Below are 25,471 nucleotides of genomic sequence, written 5' to 3'. Positions count from 1 at the left end.
CCTCAAAGATCACTTTTTCCGTACCGAGTTTTTCGAGATATTTAGCTTGGCATGTTTGATGGCGATTTTCTCGGTGAATGTGCGACTTATCGGAAAATCTGACACCACCATTGGAAAGCTGAGAAAATTTCCTATTGAACACAGCAGTCAGTTATTTTTTTTAGATGAGTTTTGATACTTTTTCAGCGACTTAGAAATTGAGTAATTAGCCGTATTTACTAGAAAACATGATTTTTCGTCCTCTAAATCACAAAAGTAGCTATAAAAGTAAGCACTATTGAAATTTCAATGGTTCCTACGTGGTTACATATTCCTAGGACCCCCAAAAACATTTCCCAGGGGTCCGTATCCGCTTAGGTTGAAAAAAAAATTTGCCGCGATTCTACCTCCAAAAATGCGTTTCATTTAGAGAATTGCTCATATAGCTTATACAGTAGCACTACTGTATAGACTCGTATCGGTTTTTGTCTTTTGGGTACAGCGCGTACGTGTTCAAATTAAGCAACTGCAGTATTTATTTTTGTTGACTGCATGTATGCATGTGCCTTATACGCACAACGCGTTACGGGGCTTCTCCTGGCGCATGTCAAGCGAGTGGCCAACATTTTTTTCAACGTGAAATAAACAAGCAATCAAAAGCAGTACAGATAGATATCCTGCAATGTGTGTGCATGCGTGCGCGCTCGGTATCGAGAGAGAGAGAGAGAGAGAGAGAGAGAGAAAAAAAAAATGTTGCAGCTCGTGTACGCACGTACATGCATATGCGCTCGCGCGCGCGCTAACACGGGCGTGCAATATTCAAAGAAATATAAAAAAATATGAAGGCAATTTTACGATCGATCAATCGCCAGTCCAGTGCAGTTGTGCTCTTTTCGCAGCAATTGATATAGAATATTATTTTTCCATTTCGCAGAGCCAGTGACGGAAATCCTTGGAGATAGCGACATGTATATAAATCGAGGCAGCACGATGAATCTCACTTGCGTCGTGCTGCACAGTCCCGAGCCACCGCCTGCCATTGTATGGACGCACAATACACAGGTAATTTTTCACCTTCTTATGTCGGCGCTCTTTTACGCGCGCGATGCACATGATGATGCAGCAAACGTGGTGATTATTGACTGACGAGCTTCCTATAGAGAATTCCCGAGCAACCGATCATTTACGAGCCATTCTTCGAACGTCGAACCAAGTGGACGCATTTATATAAAAGCTAAATCCACCGCGAGAGATGAAGACGTTCCAGCTGCGGAGACTTTACAAGTTTATAGTAATAAAGCACGTGTGCGCGAGTTTTATTTTGGTAAATATAGCATAACCGTTGACGAGCGATGACTGCATTCGAAGGAACGTAGTACATTATATACGAGGTAAAGGTAAGCCCGGCGGCATTGTATTCGAACGTACGCGTTCAAGTTTGACTTATGTCCAATTTCGCGTCAACGTTATATGCTCCATAGAATACTTGCACGACTGAGTGACTTTTAGGAAGTACAAAAGTTTATAACCATATACGCGCCTCTTTGTTCTCGCGAGCTTTATAAGTGTGCGTGTGAGCGCGCTGAAAGCGTATGCAAGCCACGCGAACGTACACTCTCGAAATTTAGATAACTTTATATAAATTTAAAGAGGAAGAGAAGGAGAGCGAGTGTCAGTATCTAACTGAATGGGCAAAATTACACTTTTACGATTTGCTCGCTGCTTGCGCAATTTCGAATGACAAAAATATACGTGTATAGCTGCACGTTATACATTCTTGTATAATAATATTGTAACACTGAGAAAAATATTTATGTGTATGATGTTTGTGTATAAATTCGCAGGAGATAAATTACGATAGTCCGAGGGGCGGAGTGTCGGTAATAACGGAGAAGGGCGAGCAGACGACCTCGTATCTGCTGATACAGCGAGCGCAGGCTGCGGACAGCGGAAAGTACACCTGCCATCCGAGCAACGCCAACACAAAAACCGTCACCGTTCACGTGCTCAATGGTAAGTATTACAAATGATATTCCCACAGCCGCGCGTGAGCGCTGCTTTTGCCTCGTGCTGCTGCTGTGGCCGCTACACAGCCACGTTTTTTTTCACCTCGCGCCGCGTACTATAGCCATTTCGTAATGCTCAAGCCCGTTGCATAATATTTATTTTCCAAAGCCGAAAGATTCATTAGAGAGGGAAAAAGGGAGAGAGAAAGAGAGAATATCTGAAAAAGACACGCGACCCTTGCTCGCCCCTGATCGCGAGCCCCGGTAAGCGCGTAACGATGGAAAAATCCCTTAATAAAGCTTGTGCAGTAAAATTAATGTACGGGCTGCAAATGAGTTATTTCTGGCTAAGAGCTGACCCGTGATGGTATTTAAGCATTTTCGGTATTACGGAGCTGTAACCGCATTATAAGTAATATAGTCCCGTCTATATTTCGTCTTTTTCGAAAATTTCGCGGTCGTCTGTATTTATAACATCGGTATAAGAAATTATATGAGACGCTTGCAATATCGAGAGTGAATTGTATCTTACTGTTTGGATCGCGGCCAGCGCGCAGCGGCCTGCGCTATCGCCGCCCTACGTACACACTATATATGTATGGCCACAGCTATACATATACAAACTGAGGTCCGATCGCGCACGAGAGAGTGAAGCGAGAATTGGCCCAACCCCTTTCGTGCACACAGAGAGAGCGAGCAGAGATGCAATAAAACCGACACAGCCCGAGAGCATGATATTTTATATATATCCCACGGTAGGGTACACGAGGAAAGTAGTAACACACGAAAGCCATAAAATGATGAAAGGCGAACGATCAGAAATTGCGAGTTTTTCATGAAATTATACATTCTTACTTGGAAATTGTCGGTATGGAAAGAAGTTGGAGTTAGCTCTCCGCGCTGCACTTTCCATACATACGTAATCGGTCCAAGTCATGCAAAGATTTTTCATACGCGGTATAGTCACGTATACGCACGGCTCGATGTCAAAAATTCTCCAAAGAATCGTATCGAGAGAATAAGGCAGACAGACAGAGACGGCACAGAGAAAGGCTCACGGATGCGCCAATCGTGCAATTTTTTCCAATGGAATTTCAATGCGCTTGCATATTGCGAATACATCTCGTGCAGGGAAAAGGGAGAGCGGCGCAGCAGCGAGAGAAGGAAAAAAATGGAGATAGTACACATAAAAGGAAAGCGCTACTGCACGTTTTGATAGCAAATACAAGAGATACTTGCGAAGTACGAAAATGAAGAAGCAGGCCTGTGCACATGCCTCGCGAAGAAAGGAAAATAAGAAAAGAATAAAAGAGCAAAAGAAGAATCTTCCAGAGTTATATTCAATGCTACCATTAGTCGTGGAAGGATTTTCCTGGACACTCGTATTACGGACCAAGAGTCGCGGAGAAAGGAAGCACTATACTCTCGCGTACCCATGGTTTTTTCTTTCTCGCGACGCGCACAATACATATTGTACACGCGTACACCTACCCAGCGCGACTACGTACATTCGCACACACACACACGCACACAAATACCGGCACGTGTTTTTTTCACTTTGAAAAATGTCGCATAGAGCAAAACGTAAAAAAAAAAAGTTATATAGAGCTGGCAGTTCGACTCGCAGCTGGCGGATGTTAAAGTATAACGCGCGCGCGCCTGCATATAAAGAAAAACAGACGACCGACGAGAGCATCAGCAGTAGCTGCAGCAGCAGACGAGACGAGACTTCGTTAAGTTAGTTCGACCCCGCAGTCCGTTGCATTCCGCGATGAATTTTTCATCAATCTCTGGAATAACAAAGAAAAAAAGCTGCGGAAAAAAATCACGAAAAAACCTGCTCGATCCTCGAGTTTTGTTTTCGTTACTATGCACGTACAACCGAGGTTTTAGGCAAATGAAGGATTCAAATTGTACGCCTGCTTAAGAGATATTTCGCTGTTTACCCGATTGCACCGCAAGTCTGTCTTTCTGTCTGTCTCTTTCTCTCTTTCTCTCTACAAGCAATGCGTCCGGATCGACGCGACAAGCGATTTGCTGTGCTCTGCTTTAGAAAATTCGAAGAGCAGCTCCGAGCAAGAGAAAGTGGAAGTACTGCGCATTTTATACATTATTCAAGAAGGAAAGCTTTCAAGTGAAGAGAGTCTAGGACGACGACGACGACGACACCTACGAACGATGCTTATAATTTTATACGACACCGAAAATTTACATAAAATTACCAACCAACGGCGTATATCGAATGCACCAGTAGACACGCGCTTGGCGATGGACGTGTGCGTTTCAATGTAGCCAGAGCAAATTGTTTCATTTCATCGATGAAAGTATGAAAATGTATAACGAAGCGTGTTAACAATTTTTTCCCTTCAACCTTTTTTCTAGTCTCCGTTCATTTATTTTAACCAGCGCTCAACTAGAGAAAGGAGAAGACGAGGAAAAAAACGTGTTTTGAAGTGCAGAGGCGCAGTAAAAAAACGGAAAATAGTAGAAAAAAAATCATCGACATGTATCAAACTATTCTGTCTCTCTTTGTACGGTAGTTGCAATAGTGTCTGCAGGCAACGCAATGAATAAAAATATATTTTAGCCTTTAAATATTTTCTTTTCACTCTCTCCGATACGCTCGTCTCATTCTCGTATGTACGTGTGTTATAAAGGTGTGCTCGATACATCTGTCGGATGCACAAATTGTATCGCACGTATAACCGAAAAAAAGAATAAAAAAGAGAAATCCCCCGGTCAAACACACCGATCTTGTTGAAGAAAAAATGGAAGAACAGAGAAGAAGAAGAAGAAGAAGAAGAAGAAGAAGAAAAAGAAAAGCGAAGAGAGAAAGAGAAGAGAGAGAGAAATAGAAAAGAGGCGAGGCAAATAACTTTTTTCTCGGGAATTTTATTGACTGACAATGTGTATACAAAACTGACGCCGTTAGAGAATCTCTTCCCTATCGAAAGTTGAGCCCTATACTTCACGCTTCACGCTGAACACTGCTGCAGTAGCACGCGCACGTCGCGTCCAGTCAACAGCTGCTACTCCGGACCAAAACATAGCACACACTATATCCATATATCGGCTCTCACATACATATATACAATATTAGAATTCAGAAGAGAGGGAGAGCTGTGCCTCTGCATGTATATTAGTACGTGTGTGTGTGTGTGTGTGTGCGTGTGGCGTGCGTCGATCTGTAAAGGCAAAAGGGTCATGTCACATTGTATTTCGCATTCCCATGTGATATGATAGATGGTACAACATCGCTGTTCGTCGATGACTACATATAAGCTTTACAAACTCATGCACACAGGCACAAACCAGCTCTCCGAGGCGAGCATATTAAATCGTCATGCCGCGCTCAGTGTGCCATCACGCCGCCGACACGGCTGCTGATGCTGCCCGCCGCTTACGTTATAACGAATCCATCGAAATTTTGATCCCTTAAAAAATGTCCCTGGGCTAAATTACGAAATTTGCATCGCAGCCCATCGGTTTGGGACGCGAGCGAATGATTAATGCCAGACGTGTGCGTGCTGGCCTGCTGCTGCTTTCTCTCCCTCCCTCTATCTCCCGCGCGTACATATATCTACCCTTGATACACACAGTCACACACGCACACTATTTTGAGGTTTCGTACTCGTATTAGTTTAATCGATACTCGAGGTGGACTTTGCATATTATACACTGTCAATTTCTCTCCGCGCGGGAACGACGCAACGTCTTAGTTCCCCAAAGTGAATTTGTTACTTGGTCCACACAATCGTATAAGTTTAAATGAAAATAAACCAAGGTAATATGAAATTCTACAGCGGATAATACCGGCTACACAAGCCCTCTCGTGGGCTCTCGAGATAGGTGGAAGTGCAGTTGGAAAATGGTGCTTGCACAAGGAATGTTCGAGCTTGCGGTCAGTTCATCTTACATTCAGAACACGCATATAGATATAGCCAGGCGAGCACAGTGCGCGCCAGGATATCAACGTGAAAAGGAGCCATAGCTCTTTCCATCGGTATATATGTGTATATATCTCTGCCGTTGAGGTATCGCATGAGCGCGCCTTTACTCTCTCCCTCTCTCTCTCTCTTTCTCGCTTCATGCCACGCTCGCGATAGCCAACTTTTCGCTTCACAGTGTATCCATTTGGCTTGGCTTCTAGTTCATTGTCTTCATTACACACAAAGACCTACGAATGTTCACGTACACGTTTGCGATGTACCATAGTATCCTGATCGTACTAACCTTTATCTCCCTCGATCGCTCGTTGCACTCCATACACATGTATATATATAAATCGGGTCCCTTGCATAGATTACGCATACACGAGCCAGCGCACTCACACAAAGCTGCTGCTCCGGCTCAATTTCCCAGCTCCACGTATACTCTATTTCGCAGTATCTATACGTATATATCGTGCAGCCAAGCCCAGGATTGTTAAATACGCTGATGCTGGGTATAACGATGTTGCGATCCATCTATTAAAACGGCCCCCTTCGCTCGCTCGCTCACGTCGGTTGCTCGAATTTTTCTCTTTTTTTTCTATATACCGACTGACAAAAAAGCCACTTATATATCAGACAGCTCAAATGAGCAAACTCGATAAATCACGGCAGCGCGCGGCGCAAACAGTGAGTAGGCAAATTTACATACCTAACACAAATAATTTTCTCTGAAATTATATCACAGCAAACGAGTTTCGTGTCAATACAATAATTCATCTCGTTAGAGTCGATTATCGATGAGGAAAAAGTTAATTTTTTCCTCCATATTTCCCAAGCGCGGCAACAGCAGAGGCAGCACAGCAGCACAGAGAGAATCTCAAATGCAAGATGCGCGCACAAAGTCGATTATCATACCTTATATGCGACACGTGCGGCATATAAAGACGGTGAGCGTACCTAAGCCTCGCTTTGATGCGCTCTTTATACGAATATTATATATTATATACGTGTGTACAAGCTAGTCGAGTTAAGTATTAACGTGTAATGTTCTTGCACGAGACTCCTGTATACACGTATATAATAAATGTACATATATGTGTGTGTGGATGTAATGCTAGTGTGCTCGCTAGTCGCAAAGCAGTATACATAATACGTTTTCTGTTACGATGTTTTACAGGTGAGCATCCAGCGGCCATGCAGCACGGCGGTCAGCTGAGACTCAGCAATCCACCCTTCGTCGTGATGCTAGCGACTCTGCTGGCTTTTCGCAATCATCGCCACTGAAGAGGAGACTCAAAGAGACTAAAGCTCTGTCGCACATTTTTGCCGGAGCTGCTAACGCGCGACGCCGCTGTCGCTGCTACTACTATCTACTGCGACGCTACGTGTGTGTCTCTCGTCGTGCAGCCGAGCTTCTCTATCCGCTACATCTATACTACAGCACCCACACACGTACGGGGACGTGCAAGAGGAGCAAACGTGTACATACGCCGCTAGACTAGGTCAGCCTGGAGCTTTATACTTGCGGTTAGTTGTTCTTGTTGTATCAATGTTTCCCCCGGCGAGGTTTTGCTCCCCCTCCGGTAAGTCTTATCGCGCACCGAGCTTTCGAACGTTCGACTTTTGCTTCTTCGCTTATTACGACGTCTGAAAACTGCGCTCGCTCCCGTTTTCCCTTTTTTTCTTGCTCTTTTTTTTCCTATATCACGCTTACATATATATTCCTATATATATAACACGCACGATGTGGTGCAAAATTTATTAAAGTTGGCAAAGCCTCGACACACTGCCGCGGCGAGCGCAACCCGAGCCAGTAGTGTGTACGCGTGGCGCGCAGCTAGGCCAACGATAAAGTTTCGACTGCAGCCGAAAAAGAGAATAGATAACGCAAATGTTGATCTGAATGAGCGCCCCCGCGCTCGAGCGCTATACGCGGCCAACGTGAAATTAAGCCCCGTGTGTATTGTAACGCGTCGAAATAAAACATTTTCTCGCCAAAGCGTTGAATTTGAGCTTTATTGAATTTTTTACGCGCGTGCAAAAAATGATACCCGCGAAATCGCTTGATGCAGCAGATACATTTTTTCCCCTTTTTTATTTTTGATAAAATGAAACCGCGCTGCGTTTGGAAATAGGAAAAATATAACGAATTGAAAACATTATCTGGAATAAACGAGATTTGCGATGTATCTGCAGCTATTGATTTGTCTTATACCCTGCGATGGCCTCTAACATTCGTGTAAAGTGCAGCACTAATCGCTTCAGAGGCGCCGTAATCCTAGCTAAAAGGGAAAATGTCCTCGACGTACACCCAACAGCTAGGGACACTCGCGGTACATATTTACGGGTCGAAAATTCTACAACAATGACCCTGCGGTCGGGATTTCGACCGCATCTAGACAGCAGGCTGTGCGCTAGTTGGCTTAGTCCTTTTTAGCCACGTAAACACACACATACACACACGCGCGCATTCAATTCAGATTGGTAAATAAACGGAAATTCGATGCTTACGTAGCCATGTGGACCATTTTGTGCCTCGACAATGTCTCTCTCTCTCTGTCTCTCTGGCGTGCGCTGAAGACTCAGTAGTGGAGAGGCCAGCTTGCACAGCAAACGCTCGCAAATACGTAGGTACGATAGTGAATTTTGCGGACGAAAAGCCAGTGCCTTACTCAGGGCGGACGGTGGCACGCACGGATACACAAACTACTTAGCTGCCGCTGCTTATACGATGCCACGTAGACTTGGTAGCTACATTGCTAATAGAGACTGGAGAAACGGTGTAATTTCGTCGTATGAGGATCCGGACTCACGGTAGGTTTGTTCGGGCTTCGACTCGCGGTAACGAGGCGAGCACTGCTGCGTGCACACCAACGCACACCCACGCACACACAAACGCACGGGCTCTTATACATACATAATACATTAGATGTTCAGGTGCGTCTGAGCCTAGCCCTGCAGTAGTAGCATGTATATTAACGTTGTATACAGCACACAACGGCCATCTAAGGACAACGACGCGTGCTATCATCACTCAGCATGTATGTATATATATGCAACACAACATATACACGTAGGAGCACAGCGTCGTCGTCGTCGTCGTCGACTCAAACTGCAACTTGCTTATTATATGTAGGTATACGTCTATGCGGTAGCAAGACACAGTATATTATGCGCGCGCGCCAGAGTACGTTGCATAAGCGCGTAGTATAGATCGTATAACGAGTTACTATGTTGTCTTGACAAACGCGCGCGCGATGCTGTGTTTAACTTGTACGTATTCGTACACGCAACGCGTACACAACGCAAATAATTGCTTTCGCCGCTGCCGCTGGTGCTGCTGCTGCTGCTGTGTACGAATTTAATACGTTATAATGCATATACGGAGAGGGTGAGGAAGAGAGAGAGGGAGGGAAGAAAATTTCCCTGTAACGTGTGCGCACATTCCCAATGATGCAGATTATGCTGTAACACGAATTATGCACGCCAACAACAAATGTTTTCGTTATTGGAGCAGCGGCGGAATAGCAGCAGCTCGCAGAGCAACAGCGGCAGTGTGCGGAGCACTGGCAGCGAAAATATATTCCCTGGCCTCTCGGTGCGCGACGTTTCAAGAATTAACGATAGCTTAGCTAAGCGGAAATTGAAGATAAATTCGTTAAAGCTTGCAGCGGGGAGGCAGTAGCAGCAGTAGCAGCAGCGCCGCGTCTTTGCAAAGGAGGACGAGGAGGACAAATTATTACCATGCATTAGATATACATAATACGCGTGCATTAAGGAAGTAGTCGCGGGGATTTCCATATTGATTAAACATCGCGGACGATATTCGATTGTTTCAATCTGCGGAGCTCTCTTCGCATATAACTATGCGCGCTCCTATACTATTTGAATCTTACCCAAGTTCAGGCGAGCGTTAATACATGTGATTGACCCGCCAGTCGCGGAATCAATAATCAATCGGGTATTAAAAAACTTCGGCCCCGCGGCTCGTGATTTTCTCGCATACATACACAATCCCGTTTCTCTCGCCATCTCGATTAACATACGCCCCGAGAAACTCGCGAGCTTTTTCCGCTTCTTTTTTTGCGCTCAATGAAATCTCTTGAATTATAACGCAAACCAACACCTCGCGATAATACCAATTATTATTGCTAACTGGGACGTGGGCTTGTGTGTAAGCGTGTGTTTGTGTGAGAGTTCGTATATATTCGCCGCGGGCTTATCGAGATTGCCCATCGCGCATTATTTTATCGCTTTGAAATATCTCATTCGAATAGGGGCGTACGCATGATTTGTCTCGCAATTTTTCTTCGCATTAAACTCATTAAACGGCAAAGTTCGAGTTATACATTTCCCCTCGAATCGATAACGATTCGTTGGAGCCGCGATATTTGCTAGAGCAAAAATAACTAGATAGCGAAAAAAGCACGGCCTGCATTTGAATTCAATACGGTGTAATGATTATTTGTTTTTTCGTGCTCTCGAGAGTCGAAACATTGACCAGCGTGGCAGCGTCGAAGAGCTTTCATAAATATCCGCGTAAACTGAATTGGCCTAAAAAAATTGTAATCAGAACGAGCAGTAGCAGTAGCAGCAGCGGTGTACCCATTGCGAAGGCAACACGTATTTATACGTCGCAACGCGCGCGGCTACATTTACGTGCCCTGCTTTTATTTGTCCTTTATTTCTATACGCCGATTATTATATACGTACGCGCCTCTCGCGCACGTGCGTATGGTCGCTTTCGAATTTCGACTCAACGCGTTTACACTCGTTGATTGTGTTGTGCTCTGGTGTATGTGTGTGTGTGTGTGTGTGCGGATATAACTGCGCGCTCCCCGAGAGCCTCCGTTACACGATACAGATATAAAGTCCCCGAAGAATCGAATTTTTATTCACTCGATGTGGCCGTTTTCGCTCGTTACGCCGTCATTTATGGTTTCGAAAGGTATTATTATACACACATGCGGGCGATATTACAAACGAAAAATTTCATTCTCCCGTATAACTCGTTTGTATACGTATGCATAGGCTCACGCGCAAGTACGTGCGGGGAAATAAAAATAAGTTTTATTTTATCTTATGGGGCCGTTGATCATATTGTAAGTGGTTTTTATATCTGCAATACGACTTAAAGGACTAGCGGTTATGCGTGCGAGGCAATTTTTCCCCTTGACTGAATCTTCCATTTCTCGATGTATATATACCTGAGCGCAATAAGATGGCTTAAAACGGTTTTCTCTCCTCGTAAATAAAGCAGAAAACCCCACTCAGCTGGAATATGATGATTTGATTATTTCTACGTTTTATGTACTTTACCGATTAGCTTCTGCGCACCTAAAATGCGTACGGATGGTTATAAAAATCGACGCGCATACCCCGCACGAAAATAGTTTAGTTCAACAGTAAAAACATTTACCGCCCAACAAAGCCAAAGCAGATTTTCATTTACCGAGCTACGATATTCCGATTCCTTGAATTTAATAACGCACTTTGTAAACAGTTTTGTGTATATATAATAGCTACAATCGCAATTATTCACCCTAGAATCGGAGATCAAAGCGAACAGTTGTAATTGAAACTTTAGCGCGATGTACACAAACAAGAGGCATATTACTCGGCGCGCAGTCAAGACGGAGATGAAATAATTACACGAGACCAAACAAATTTTACACAAATCACTATATAGCGCTTCGGTAGGAAAATTTCACGGTTCGATATGTATAGCCATGTGTATATGTACGTTGGTAAACGCAAGGCTTGGCCCCGAGGCGAAATACTGCTATATATACATGGTGATAAGAGCACGCTGGTACAAAGCAAACAAAGTCCATTAGAGTATAGGTATACGCGCGAACGGGAAAGAGGGAGAGGAAGAGAGAAAGGGAATTGAACTACATAGATAGCGAAGGACGAGGGCCACTCTCACGTCAAAGGACATCAAGATCAATTGCTTGGGAAGCACTTGTGCACTGTTTAGATCAGCTGATGGATGGCTTTTTCTTGATTAAAACGATACAACGGCATAACTGATCAAAAGCGTGGTGTACCGCTCGTATCTGTACGCTCGCTTGTCTCTTTCGTTTGAAATTGATGCCCGGCTACGGAAAAATCAGTAGTACGAGCCAGTGTGCGGCCTGGCAATCGTGCGCACATCCAGATCCGACTTACCCGCGTAAATTCTCAAAAAGCCAAAAAGCCAAAAACAGCTATGCACCTACGTTTCAGATTTTTTTGTTTATATTTATACCAACGAATCGTATCGTACACAAAAGCGTCGTTGCATACATTCGTAAAATATTTTTTAACTCGTACGAGCGACCCTGATCGCATACATTTTTATCCTTGCAAAAAGTCCAGAAAAAAAAATAGACAACCATGCACGAAGTAGCGAAAGGAGAGTAGCGCATTGAGTACAAAGGTATTTAAGTAAAAAAAAATGTATGTAAAAATTTACGTGCTGTGCGCTGGAGTGTGTGCACGCTCAAAGTTGAACTTGGCATTCGTGTCAATCGGGGAGATACTTCAACGAAATTTCTCGACTCGTATTAAATGTACCGTCGCTCGATGCATATTCGCAGATGTGTACGCCAGTAGGTATATAATGTAGAGCACGGCGCTGCGCATCTCTGAGGCATGCGCGCGTACCTCCGGGCTATACGTGTGTATGCCTCCTACTCGCGCTTGAAGTGCATTTTCGTGAATTTCCGAGTCCTTCGGCGAATTTCCCTCTCGACAAAAATGCCACTTGACATTCACCCGATTCTAAATTGAATGGGATCATAACAAAGATGCAACATCACAATAAAGTGCGCACCATTGGATGAATTAAATTTTGCACGTGTGCGCTGCTCAGATCTAGGCGAGCAAGATTGGTGTATGAATTTCGAGCTTTGAGCTTTCCTAAATCTACCTGTATAAACGATATATACGCGGATCTAACAAAGCCATAGAAACGTATGCGTATTATAGCAATAACAAACTCGACGTGCGGGCTTTATCGTAAACACGTGTTAATGCATAAGCTCTTTTTCTTGGGGCCCTCGGGGTGNGGGGGGGGGGGGGGGACCAAGTACGAATAAACAGAGCAATTCTCGATTTGGTAGCTCGCATTGGTTAATTGGCGCTCGAGGAGTTTCAGTCGCGCTTCTACTATTCCACTGCTGCAGTTCTACAGCGAGAGTCGCGCAGAAGCAAGCACCAGCAAGCAGCAACAGCACGAGCGCGTCTAAACGATAAATTATATTGAAAGTTCAACACTCGGTTGTGAGTATGTATGAAGCTTGCGGTGGGCTGAGCGCAGGATCTAAGCGTAATTTAACAAGGCGGTATCGGCTATTTACCTATATACGTTCGAACCTTAAACCGCACGTAATAGTTGTAAATCCAACGGACCCAAGCTTCCGCTTTTGCTTGCTACACCCCCTCGAGCTTCATTCAATAAGCCCCTTGTTAAAGTTTGGCTTTTTACTCGCATGAATTCGCCGAGCAAGGTGTGCACGCGCTCGGTATAATATTTGTTTCATTTATTCACCGTGGATTTCTATAATTGAATGAGTTCATTTTTTACGCACGAACAAATTAAACTGAATTTTCATTCATTATCAGCAGTGAAAGTTAATTTAGATACCCTGCAGAGCAGAGGAGGCAAGAAAACAAAAAAATCAAACACGTTTCATATTGGAAATGGGAAAAATCGTTGTCCGGACCTTTTTGTGCTCGCTCCAACGACGAGAAGTCACTCATACTCATCGATCGTCGAAAGCTCCGTACGGCAAACGTACATATACTGCACGTGCGCGGTTGACTCGAGAGAGCAGAGAATTTTTGTCATCGTTCAACCGGTCATATTTCAGCTAATATTCGATAGCATTTACGTCGACTTGACTTCACAAGAAAAAACAAAGAGTTTTTCTCTGGCTTTGTTACTGCTGTTGCTGCTGCTCGTAAGTCGAAAGCGCGGAGGCTCTCAGCTACATATAGATATCTGTCGAAGCGCAAAAAAGAGAGAAGACGCAGCACAGCACATCCTTGGTACAGCGGAGGAAAAAAATTAGTAACGGAAAACGGGTAAATTGGCCCGCACATATAGATATAATATAACTCGGCCGCGTCCTTTTTCGTTCTCTCTCTCTCTCTCTCTCTTTCTTCTTATTCACGATGTCAATATATACGTACATCTGCCCTCGCGGTACACATCTACAGCATGAGCCGCCGCGGGGGAGGCTAGGGTGGGAGGAGGCAAAGAAAAAAAAGGATTCTCGTCTTTCGTTGTACACGAGAGGCTTCCGGTCCGTTGAAACCTCCCGATAGAGAGCGAACGAGAGCTCGCTAGCTCGGGTGCCACGGGCATCATTCGTTTCTCTCTTTACCTCTTCTTGCAGATCGCTGGCGCAAGTCCGTATATCCATCGTGCAGCCTCAGTGTCATCCAAGAGTTCGCTCGCTCGGGCGCGTATGTGTGTGTGTGTGTGTATGTGTGTATATACGACGAGAGAGCGCAGCATTCGAATTGAGACTGTATATCGCGTGCGCGCGCTGCCGTATATAAGTGTACACGCGACGTACGTATACTATATAGGCGAAGCTCTTTTTTCGTTACTGATACTGCTTGCGGGGCTGGATCTGCGAGTTTTCTCTCGCTCTCGAGTGTATATAGATATATACAGTTAACCAAGGAGCCCTCCTTCTCTCCTCACTTTTTCTCTCTTTTCATTCTACTGCAGTCAGTGCGAGCAAGAGAGAGCAAGAGAGAGAGTGAGTCTTTTCCGCTTCTTCTCCTCCTCTTCTCTCTCTCTCCTTTTTTCAAGCACCCCGAGGCTTACCTCTGCTTCCATCGATTCGCTAGCTCTCTCACTCTCTTCCTCACTTTTTTCTGTATATATAGAGCGAGAGAAAGCGAGAAAGAGAGCGCCGAGAAGAAACGTTACAAGTCCTTTGCTCCTCTTTTCTGTTTCTACTTCTTTTTCTAGCTCGGTTTTTTACACGCACACACACACTCACACAAACACCCGCTTGTATGCACCGGCACATATACAACGAATCTCGCAGCAGCAGCCTATCGTTCTATCTAATGGATCGCTCGTTCTCTTTCTCTCGCTCCTTTTCTTGGCGAAACTAACGATCTACTTGTCAAGCTTCACACGCTCGATGCATTTTTCCTTCAACTCATCATTTTTTTTCTCCCCAGTATATGAGCCGCTGAGGCTCCTCAGGCCGCCGCCGCTGCTGCTGCTGCCACTGCAACTACCGCATCTGAAGCTGCCATATTTTCGCTCTACATACCTAAGCTTTTAACATAAGATGCTTATATTTTAGCCGCTTTAATCAATATTTCTCAGTATCTCGGCCTCGGTATGAGCCAAATCCACTTTTGAAATGTAACGAGAAAGTTCCGAGAGCAGTGAAATCGTAATTCATCGGCGCGTAACGCAAAAACGCACCACGAGAGAAAAAACACGATAACTAAAGTTCCGGCAACAATCGAACTATATATGTTTCGACGAGTTGCGTCTAGCCTAGTCGCACATAGTAGATATACGCGCGCAGTTTTTGCACTTTCTCGTATAATATCTCTCAATATAACGCGTACGGGTGCACCAAACCATACACTAAGAATCGCTAGTTTTTTTGCACTCGCGGCAGTGGCTTTGGTATATATCTATATAACGACGAAACAACTGCGTTACATACGTTTATTTTTTTTCAGTCCTGTTATCTCGCAGTCCCTCTCTCCCTTCCTCTCTTTCTCTCTCGCTAAAATTTACATGGAATAAAAGCCCCTAGCTCCCGACTCTTATCGACCATTACGCAAGGCAATCCTATCCTCACCGGCAGTGTGTTTTTTTTTTTTTTTCCTTTTTTTTCCATATACATATAACGCGCGCGCGCAATTGCGTTTGCTTCTTTTTCCTTTTCTACCATTGCAACTTTTTCCTCGTCCTCCTTCGTCCTCGGCCCCAAAAACACGCTGCAAGTTTATACGCATAAACACGCGACGCTATTGCAGCGTGCAGTATACGCTCGAATCGTCTAGGTTTAGCGTATGGCTCTCTCTTTTTGCATCAGAGAAATGGAAACTACAGCGCGGGGGCAGTGGCATAAGAAGCTTTTCGAATAATGTGCAGGCGCAGCTCGCGAGAGCTTTTTTCACAAGTGCAAGCGACGAAAATTTTAACGAAATTAAACATGGATAATTCGTTGGCTTGGAACGAGTCGCGCTTATGTTCGTCTGTGTGCGACTATATGTATACGTACACGGTTTAAAAAGATTTTAAAAAAATTCGTTTGAAATTTTGACAGCACGTGAGGCAAGGCTTGATGCTCGTAGATCCGTGCAATTTACATCAAAAATCGCCCGCGCGCTCGAGCGCTCACGAGAGGTCAAAATTACTCGAGCTTTCAAATCTTTACACCCTTAGACACGTCTATTATACTGCGCACGCACACACACACGTGTATGTGTCAGGTTAAAAAAACTCAGGGTGCATAGCGTTTAGGTCGTACATACTCGCGCGTATTATGAGCTGCAGTGACTAGTTCGGTATTCACACGTAGGACAGTTGCAGTGAGCTGCGGCGAAAGCCTCGGGGCGCTTTTGTCATACGAGCAGTCCAAGATCTCGCAGTGCAAGCGCGAGCGGGAGTGAGAGAACAGGTCTCTAGTCTCTCTATATTCTCACCTTTCACGCGCTGCCTGCACTGCTGCGGCCTCTTTCTTTTATATAATGCACGACACCGCCACACCACTGCTCTTGTATTTCGTCCATTAAGCGCGTCTGCCAGCTACTGCTGCGGCACACGTATACACACGGAGAGTAGAGCGGCGGCAGCGCGCCCTGAGAGCGAGGACTTAATTATACGAAGGACAATTACAGGCTGCCCCAAAGACCACGACGTCGTATAACATAATAGCGCGTAGGCACGCGCGCTGCAGGCGGCTCTCTCTCTCTCAACCTACTCGACGCGCTACAATGTAACCGTCTGGGAAAAGCGAGGAACGGGGCGGATAGCGACAAATCACTTAGCCGCCCGACTTGCGTGTCTTTCGCATGGGTATAATATACACCTAGTCGTTGAGCTGCTACACGCACGAGTTCATGCACCCACACACACGCACACCAAAATACAAATACGGGGACAAGCACGAACACCGCACACATGCACTGCACGCGTACGACTATAAGAATATTTTCTGCGACTCGGGGCGTGCATAGTCGCGCTCCTGCGCAAAGGAGAGATGTGTCTTTGCCACGTGCACGACTGGCTGCGACAGTGACCCAGCACCTAGCCGTCGCTAATTTATATACCTATACATAAAAGCGAGCGTATATATTAAGTAAAGCTTTGAGATCGTATATCTCGGGTTGTTTAAAGCTCTGTGCAAGCTCGGCTTCTGCTGCCGCTGCTGCTGTATTTACGTTGCACTTGAAAAGCTCCGGCCAAGTAATTAGATCGGGCGACGACGACGACGCTACCGCTCTCTTTCCCGGATTAGTTCAAAACGCCCGTGACTGTACAGAGTGCTGCTATTGGGGCTGTTGCTGTCTTGCGCAGATTTTTTAATTAGTGCAGATCGGCGCAGCTTTTGTGTGTAGAGAACGCGCGGACGGGGTAATCGATGCTTCGACCTCTGTACATAACTCGTCGTGTTTACATAACGCTCTTTGTGCATCAAAAAAATTTTTTTCCTCCCTTCGATCAGTATTCAATCGCTTTGGCGATAAAAGACAAACAACAAACGAAAGAAAACAGCGTGCGCGGACAAAGTCGGTTTTCAACCCCAATGTTACTCGCGAGCAAAGTTATATGGGTAGATTCAGCAAAGTAGAGAGCTGAGCATAAAGTAAAAGAGGCAAATGATAGGATAGTCGAGCTATAACATATATTAAATTTATTCGAAGTAGTATAACGTCGTCGCCGACAGCGGCGCGCTAGAGCAAGGAAGGGAGAATAGCGTCAGCTCTTAGAAAATCGTTTGGCAACATTTGACGAGTTGAAAGCTAAGGTTCTTCTACGTATACAGCTCTCGCTCGGATCCTGCAGCACGCCGAGTTGGCGTTGGGAAAACTGGTTATACCAAAGTTTAAACTTTCTGTGTCTGTTCAGTCTTCTCTCTCTTGCTCTCTTCTCTCTCTCTCTCTCTCTCTCTCTCTCTTGGCTTTTGCCGATGCCGTATAAGTATATAGAGATCAACTTGGTGCGCGAGCTCGCGCGCGTCTATATATCCATCGAAAAACGCACAAAGAAGCGCGCGAAGCCAATATAAAGAAAGTCCCTTGCTCATATTACGAGCGCGCAAGAGGATACCGGTTTCGAACGCTTGTGTACCCATACGCGCGCAAGATAAAGAGAGCCGAGGAAAATAAATTTGTCCCGAGCCATTTGTGACGGGGCGCAATGGCGTCGACTACGACGACGACTACGCGCCGCCGCGCTGTTTGCACTCTCGACACGTTTTTACTCGCGCGCGCGCTGCAAGCGAGCTCTAGCCTGTTTTACTAGTTCACCCATCGGGTGCAAGAATAATACTCGGCTCAAATGAGACTTGCCGCCGCCCTTCACCCCCGTGCCCGCACGAGCTTTGTTCATTCGTTTTTCTCTCTCCCTCTCTTTGTACTGATAATAATCACTGCAGCAGGTAATTCTACGCCGGTGCCAGAGAAAGAGAGAGAGAGAGAGAGTATTTTTTTCCTTTTCACTCTCTTAATTTCTACATATATTACACACATTTTGATATGCACGCTGCATCTATTGAGGAAAACTAACTGCACTAGCTGCTAACGGCACGCCTGTATTGCTACACGTCATGCTCTATTTTCTTTGTTCTGCGTTTGTCATTCCCGCGAGCACCTTTTAATGATACAACGGAATATCGATTTTCAATATTTATGAAAATCCTCGCGTGGATAAAAAAAATTATTAATTTATATGAGGCGCTTGGGTAAATAAATATATAATAATACGAGCTTGATACGCGATGCACTTAACACTTTTATTTAACGAAGCGGTATAGCTGCAATCAGACGAGTCCGAGTTGCGCAATTATTAGGAATTTCCGTCTATATATGTAGCGTGTATACAGAACTATTATCTTTACCCTCCGTCTCCGGGTCGGAAAGCATGAGGCTAATTGTCATTCCAGCGGTGCATGTGACCTTTTACGTCGCTTTTCTCCGTCGTCGTCGTTGGTACTCGATCCTCGTCTAAGCATTCATATACGCGCCTCTCGGCAGTCCCGATAATGACTCGATGCTATATGTCCTATGTATATCGCCATTACACGTAGCTCCCTGCAGAGACATCCTATTTCCATCTTGCGCCGTATATCTGATTTTCTATATTTTTTTCTCGCTCGACTTCTTCTTTGCTATCACTCGCACGTGCACGGCTGAGAAATGAGCATTCGTACATACGTAAACATATTCATCATCGGCAGCAACACTATGGGGTGATGTATAGGAGATAAATGTAAGAATTTCATGAATTTTATGCTTCCTTTCATTCGGCTCGCATAAGAGAGAGGGAGAAATAGCATTTTTATATCAACCGAAGCAAAATGAGCTGCAAGTGAGAGAGAGAGAGCATATTTGTGCCAAAGCCAAAGCATCGGAGCGAGCGCCATCCAAGCCTTCGCGGCGGCAAGAATGTAATTTGAAATGTAATTAAATGTCTTGACAGACGCACGCTGCTGCGAGTCGACGTCGTCGTCGTCGTCGTCGTCGTCGTCTTCGTGTGCGCGCGCGAAGGCAGGCACAGAGAGAATAGAAGACGCCTTGGGGATGTAGATACAAGACTATGACTATTCGCACCTCCCTTCTCGCTCTACCCATATAGAACGATATAGCTTCCTTTCCTCCGAGTCTCGAGGTCTTATAAAATTCTTCTTCTCTTTCTCGCGCTGCCCATCCGCATACTTGCCACTATACTGCGACCTTTGTTCAGACTTTCGCCAGAGAGAGAGAGAGAGAGAGAGAGAGAGAGAGAGAGAAAGACAGATAGAACGGCGCAAAGCTTGCAGCTGATAAAGGATCGTTTTACTTGACCACTTTTGGCTCTCATGCCGCGGATATTATACATTTGTCATTTGTTTGTCTTTCGTTTGACAAAAGGTTTGCGCGCAGTCGGCCGCGCGAGCGTGAGATGTCTTTTTCGTCCTCTCTCTCTCCCTTGGAGCGATTGTTCTCTCTTTGTTTCGACACGTCAAATATATATATCTGTAAATATTGGAAAAAAAGGACAAATGGAGCCGCGAATTTTTATCCAGAACGCGGTATATAAAGAAGACACTATTATTGGAAGGCCGATGCTTATCGTTGCGCGAATCTGTGTCAACGAGGAGCTTTATCGCGGCACTCGAACGAATTAATGGCGATTTTCGGTAAATACTTAATAGATGGTAATATATCATCGTTTAATTCTCCAGAGGTCCGGCCTGGCTTGTAGTTGTATATATAATGTAAGATAGCTCCTTATATTCGAGTGGATTACCGCACGAGTCGCATCAATTTTATCGTTAAAGCTCGGCCCAGAGTCTCTCGCTCGCCCCACTGATGCTTCCACTGGAGTACCCTGCCGAGCTGTTATATACCCTATACATACACTTCCGAAAGGTAGTATATTTCAATTATCTCGTTCTTGGCTTTTCCATATAGCTGCAGTGTAGCGTAGTAAAATAAGTGAGAGAGACGCTCGTGCGCGCGAAAAATGGCTCTAGACTTTAATAAAATGTACTTCGTTAAGAGCTTCGCTCGCTTTACGCGGAAATATTTTGCCCGCCCTGCGCACGTGACTCTTTATAAAGGGAATTTTTTACGCGCTTGAGGTCGAAGCCCCCGCGAACAAATAAATGATACACTCGTAAGTTTGCAATTGAGCTTTTTGAAATGCTAATAGAATTTCGCAACAAATTCCCTACGTCACTATATACATCGAGCTTATACAAATGCGTGTACATATATATAATTACGACTTTGAATGTCAAATAGGTAAAGTTTGAAGTCGTAGGTCATGAAGCGCCGTATATAATGGAAAGCAGCTAAAATGCGTTGGCTTGCGCAGCATCTGGTTTCCATGTGCACGGGGGCGCCTCCGTATACCTATATACGTGTGTACGCAGTGTACAAATTACGCGCCAGCGCGCGTGAGAGCTCGGACATTTCAATTAGTCCTATTGATACAATCATAATAGAGTAGGGGAGAGCGAGAAAGCTCAAACGCTTGAACAAATAAAACGGCCGGCGTGCGTTGCTCCTCTCCTACTTTCTGCTTGTACGCATACATGCATACGTAAACGTACATCCACGGATGCGCGATGCATGTAATAATGTATATAAGTTGTATTATTAGCTCGAAACACGCAAAGCCCGCCCGTATCTGGGATTTATTAATGGAATGAACTGCAAGCGCAGAGGCGATCAGTGAGTACACACACGCACACACACATGGACAGCGTAGGGCTGGCGAGTCAACTCACGCGCGGCACGAAAATAACCGGGGGCGTATACTATAGAGATAAGGACATGTTTTACACGTGCATGGATGGGCTCGGACCTTTAAATTTTAATTCCTCTGCTCGAGCTTGAGGCTCTTTATTGATGCATAACTAACACGAAGGTACACTATGTACCTAAAATAATCTGACTCGAATTTTTATCGAGCTTATTTTTTGGTACTCGGGATTCATAAGTGCGCGTATACGCGGCGCTACCGTGACAAAGAGCTTAAAACTTAATCCCTGACTCGCCCAAGTAAAGGGTTAGATATCTTTATTTCAGTTGTTCCAGCGTACAGAGGGATCGCAGCGTACGGAGCTTCGAAAATCGCCGATGAAAGCTCTCGTCGTCGTTGCCGTCGTCGTCGTGAAACCACAAGCGCACTACGCCGAAGCGTTTGTGGTATTTCCAAGAGCTGCGTTTAAAGCACGTACACGCGGCATCGGGCCACGAGACTGAGTGTGTGGGTGGGTGGATCAACTCGCGCCTGCATTATATATGTATGCACGTGAGCACGTAAGAGGCAATTCTCTTTTGTCAATGATCAAAAACACTCCCCGAGTACACAGCCCGGACATGGGATTGGGCTATATAAACACGCGCGTCTGCGTGTGTGTGCCGCGTGTATAGTTTCCGCTCACCCGACTTTATCCAAGACGAAACTTTGACTAAAGCTCACGCAGAGACTCGCTTAGTAAAGCTCCGGGTCTTCAGCCTGGATTATACAGACAGCGTGAAAACGCGGGGAAAGAAAATGAAGAACGAACGAGAGGAGTGGGAGGACCGGAATGAAGGCTTAAATGCAGAGAGAGAGAGAGAGAACCTCGAGACAATAAAAGCTCATGATAATAACGAGTATGCAGTCGAGTGCGATCGGTGCAGACTGTAATTAAAGAGGAACGAGCAACGATGCAGCAGCAGCAGCAGCAGCAGCAGTGGTAACTGTAGCGACATCATAGCAGAGGTGATGTACGACGCCTGCTTGGGAATATTCATCGCTTCCCAGAGCTCTTCCGATGGCCGATTGATCGTTTATAGTGCAGTGTGTATAACGAGCTATGCTATATGCGGGCCCGCCTTTGCCAGCTCCTCTGCAAACTCGCGCGCTGCATGTATACGCTCGAGAGTCCTGTGTGTGCCCGGCGTCGTATTAGAAGCCACGTACGTTGGCTCGGTTGCGCATCGCCGCCACTCTGCACGCGTGATTGACAATTTAGCCGACTAAATGTTGTTATTATTGCTCGAGCTCGTAAGAGCTCGTCGAATTATGTGCCTGCACTCTCGGGCGCGCCTGTACCTACCTACGTTACCTAGCCCCAGCTATGCAGCACGTATGAGCCATAGAAAGGTCAACACACGAGTCGACGATTGCGCGTCGAATTTTTAAAAAGTCAATTACATCCTTTCATCGGCGCATGTTAAAAGGATTGTTCAAAAAATATCGGTCAAATGCGCCGCACGAAGCAGAATCACGTAACGAAAACAAAGGAAAAATTGCACAAAACAAGATTCGATCGCGTATTTGTATTTGGCTTTACTATTGTTTTTCGTGCGAATAACAAATTGATCCGATATTTATACAACGTAAATTGCATACAAAACGAATCAAATTTCGGTTCACGAGGCCTGCGCCAAAGTGTTATAATGTGTATGTGTGTGTGTGTGTGTGTGTGTGTGTGCATGCCCTCGCTATGTATGTGTGAGTGTGTATGTGTGTTGGTATATGGAGCGTAAAGCTTTCCGTCGAATTCTATTGCGGTCAGTATATCAAGTGCATTGATCGATAACAACGCCGAAAGCCAAGAATCGAAACCCTTTGAACTTCGATAAACTCGATGTAATATTGTGACTACACTGACACACACACACACACCCGTACACAAGCGCCGACAAGATATCGATATTACGATAAGAATGTATTTGATATTATATATTGTACATGAGAAAGCATTTTTTTGGGAGCAATTTTAACGATCTCTCACAAGAGAGTCTCTTGTAGAAATTTCGCTGAGTCGGCGCTTGTTTAAAAAATATTTTTGCCGTTCGAATATCGTATATTATTCGAAAAATGCGCGTGGCTATTTTAACGCTTATGCATTTGAAGCTGCGACGAGAAAAAAAAGCCACACGATTTTCGTACCATTTGACACCGTCTTTAATCACGTTAGTATATACTCGAGGAAAATTTGATATTATAATAGCATCGGGGGAGCTCTACGGCGCGCGAGATCAAAGAGAAATTTGATGCGCTACTTTATGTGTTGCTAAATATAATTATCGAAAATAATAATCATGCAAATTAAAATTGAAAAAGCAAGAGCAAAAAAAATATGCGTAAAACGAGCTCTAAGCTGTTTTTCCGCGGCGAAAGAGGACTGCCCCGGCCCCGAGAGCGTCGTGTCGATGGAAAACTTGACTGGTACCCGCAGAAGCACCGGCAGAAGCAACAACAGCAGTTTTATTCGTAAGATGTCACGAATTCAAAGAAAAGATTCTTTTGACTTATGACACAGGCAAGAAGAGAAGCTCTATTATATGGCTTTCTCAACCTCTCATTCAATGCGAATACTTATAACAAAAGTATTATAGCACTTTTTTGTTTTTCGTTTGATTAGTTTTCTAGGGTACGGTACTAAAATTTCATCAAAAATGGTATGTTTTTCGACTTTACACGTAAATAGCGACTTGGCAAAGAAAAAGACGTCAGTCTGAACTACTTTGAAGTAAATTTTTTTTTTGAGACAAGTGCTAGCGCTGAAAAATCATTCATATTTGTATCGCATCAAAGCTGTACTACTTGTCTTTTTCTGCCGCAGCAGCATCAGCAGTAGTAATTCCGCAGCAAATTTGCGCGGCTGTTCCGAATTTTTTCACTCGCAAAAAACGGGCCACACTTTGGTCGAAAAAAAGGGCTGAACCATGTACATTATGCATTAATGCATATACAAGTGTGTTTGATATGTAGCCGCATGTGCGATGTATTGTGGGGCTGCTACTGCCGCTTATAGTGGGTACAAGGGGGTATGGCCACGGTTTTGTACGTATAATTTTCATATATAGGACGGCATCAAGTGTGCAGGCCGCGTTTAATAAAACCTATTAGAGAAAACGAGGCAACACGTTGCGGATATGTACGTGGTACTGCTGCTGCCGCTGTTATGCTCGTGCGTCCGTCGTTTTAAAACAATTTTTCACGCCCACACACGCACCCAAGCTTGATGAATTTTGCTCTTATGCTCTATTAACATTTCAATGAGGCAGAAAAAAATTAAACTCCGAAATTACTAACCAGATCGAAGCTTCAAAGCCCCGCAACTTTAGATTGATCCTTAATGTAGTTTTTTTCAACGATCAAGCACATCACTCACGAGCACAATTGTTAACGTCTTTTTTCACTCAACCGTTCGATTCGAACAGATATAATAGATCACTATACTCACAAGCACTAAAATTCAACGTCTTTTTCACATCACACTTCAATTCGAGAAGATCACTCATGAACCCTGGTTGACGGCTTCTTTCAAAACACTGTTCGATTCGAATAGATGTGATCGCGAGTCTCACATTGCCGGCACCTATTGTTGGTCACATAACACTATCCAACTGAGAAGTAGTCGAAATCTGCGCACACTCTGAAACTAATAAAATCTCTGAATCACAAAGAAAAAGAGAACATTACAATGCTTAATTAAATGTTGCAATGCAATGTGGGGAGTGTAGGTTGGAAAAAGCGCCAAACGCCCTTGGGCAGTTGGTTAAAGTCAACAAACGCAATCAAAACACATTCCGAACGTTATAACAATGTTTCGCAATTCGCAGATAGGTAGCCCTGCCTGCGTAGGATTCCTCTCCCCCCTCCCTTACCCCGCTACCCTTGCGGAAGCGTCGACTGACGCCGAGTCGTCGTCGTCACTCACTCCGATTTGGCGCGCAAAGCAGCTCTCTGCGCGTGACATGCTTTTACAGTGCCAACGTCCGTCCTATTCAAATTTTCGAACTCGTCTTTTATCAATGCTATAAAAATTTTAAAATACAATTTCAGCTGTATATGCAGAACGATAA

At 44.8% G+C, this 25,471-nt stretch overlaps 1 protein-coding gene across 3 annotated transcripts in view; it reads left to right on the top strand.

Moving 5' to 3' along the window:
* The window catches only part of LOC106650339 (zwei Ig domain protein zig-8-like), a 59,616-nt gene that overhangs the window by 32,079 nt on the left and 2,066 nt on the right, over window positions 1–25,471 (top strand). For 2 of the 3 annotated variants that reach the window (XM_023462418.1, XM_023462417.1), the window contains 3 exons: window positions 914–1,041; window positions 1,824–1,992; window positions 7,095–7,444. In XM_023462418.1, coding sequence (XP_023318186.1) covers window positions 914–1,041; window positions 1,824–1,992; window positions 7,095–7,201 — 404 coding nt within the window. In that variant the 3' untranslated portion in view covers window positions 7,202–7,444. The remainder of the gene's footprint in view (window positions 1–913; window positions 1,042–1,823; window positions 1,993–7,094; window positions 7,445–25,471) is intronic. The other variant, XM_023462419.1, reaches the window with a different exon arrangement.

This window comes from Trichogramma pretiosum, unplaced genomic scaffold, assembly GCF_000599845.2.
Source record: "Trichogramma pretiosum strain Unisexual culture from Peru unplaced genomic scaffold, Tpre_2.0 scaffold3, whole genome shotgun sequence".
In the NCBI taxonomy this organism is placed as follows: domain Eukaryota; kingdom Metazoa; phylum Arthropoda; class Insecta; order Hymenoptera; family Trichogrammatidae; genus Trichogramma; species Trichogramma pretiosum.
Note: the sequence above shows the minus strand (reverse complement) of the source record. Positions and strands in the feature narration are given on the sequence as shown.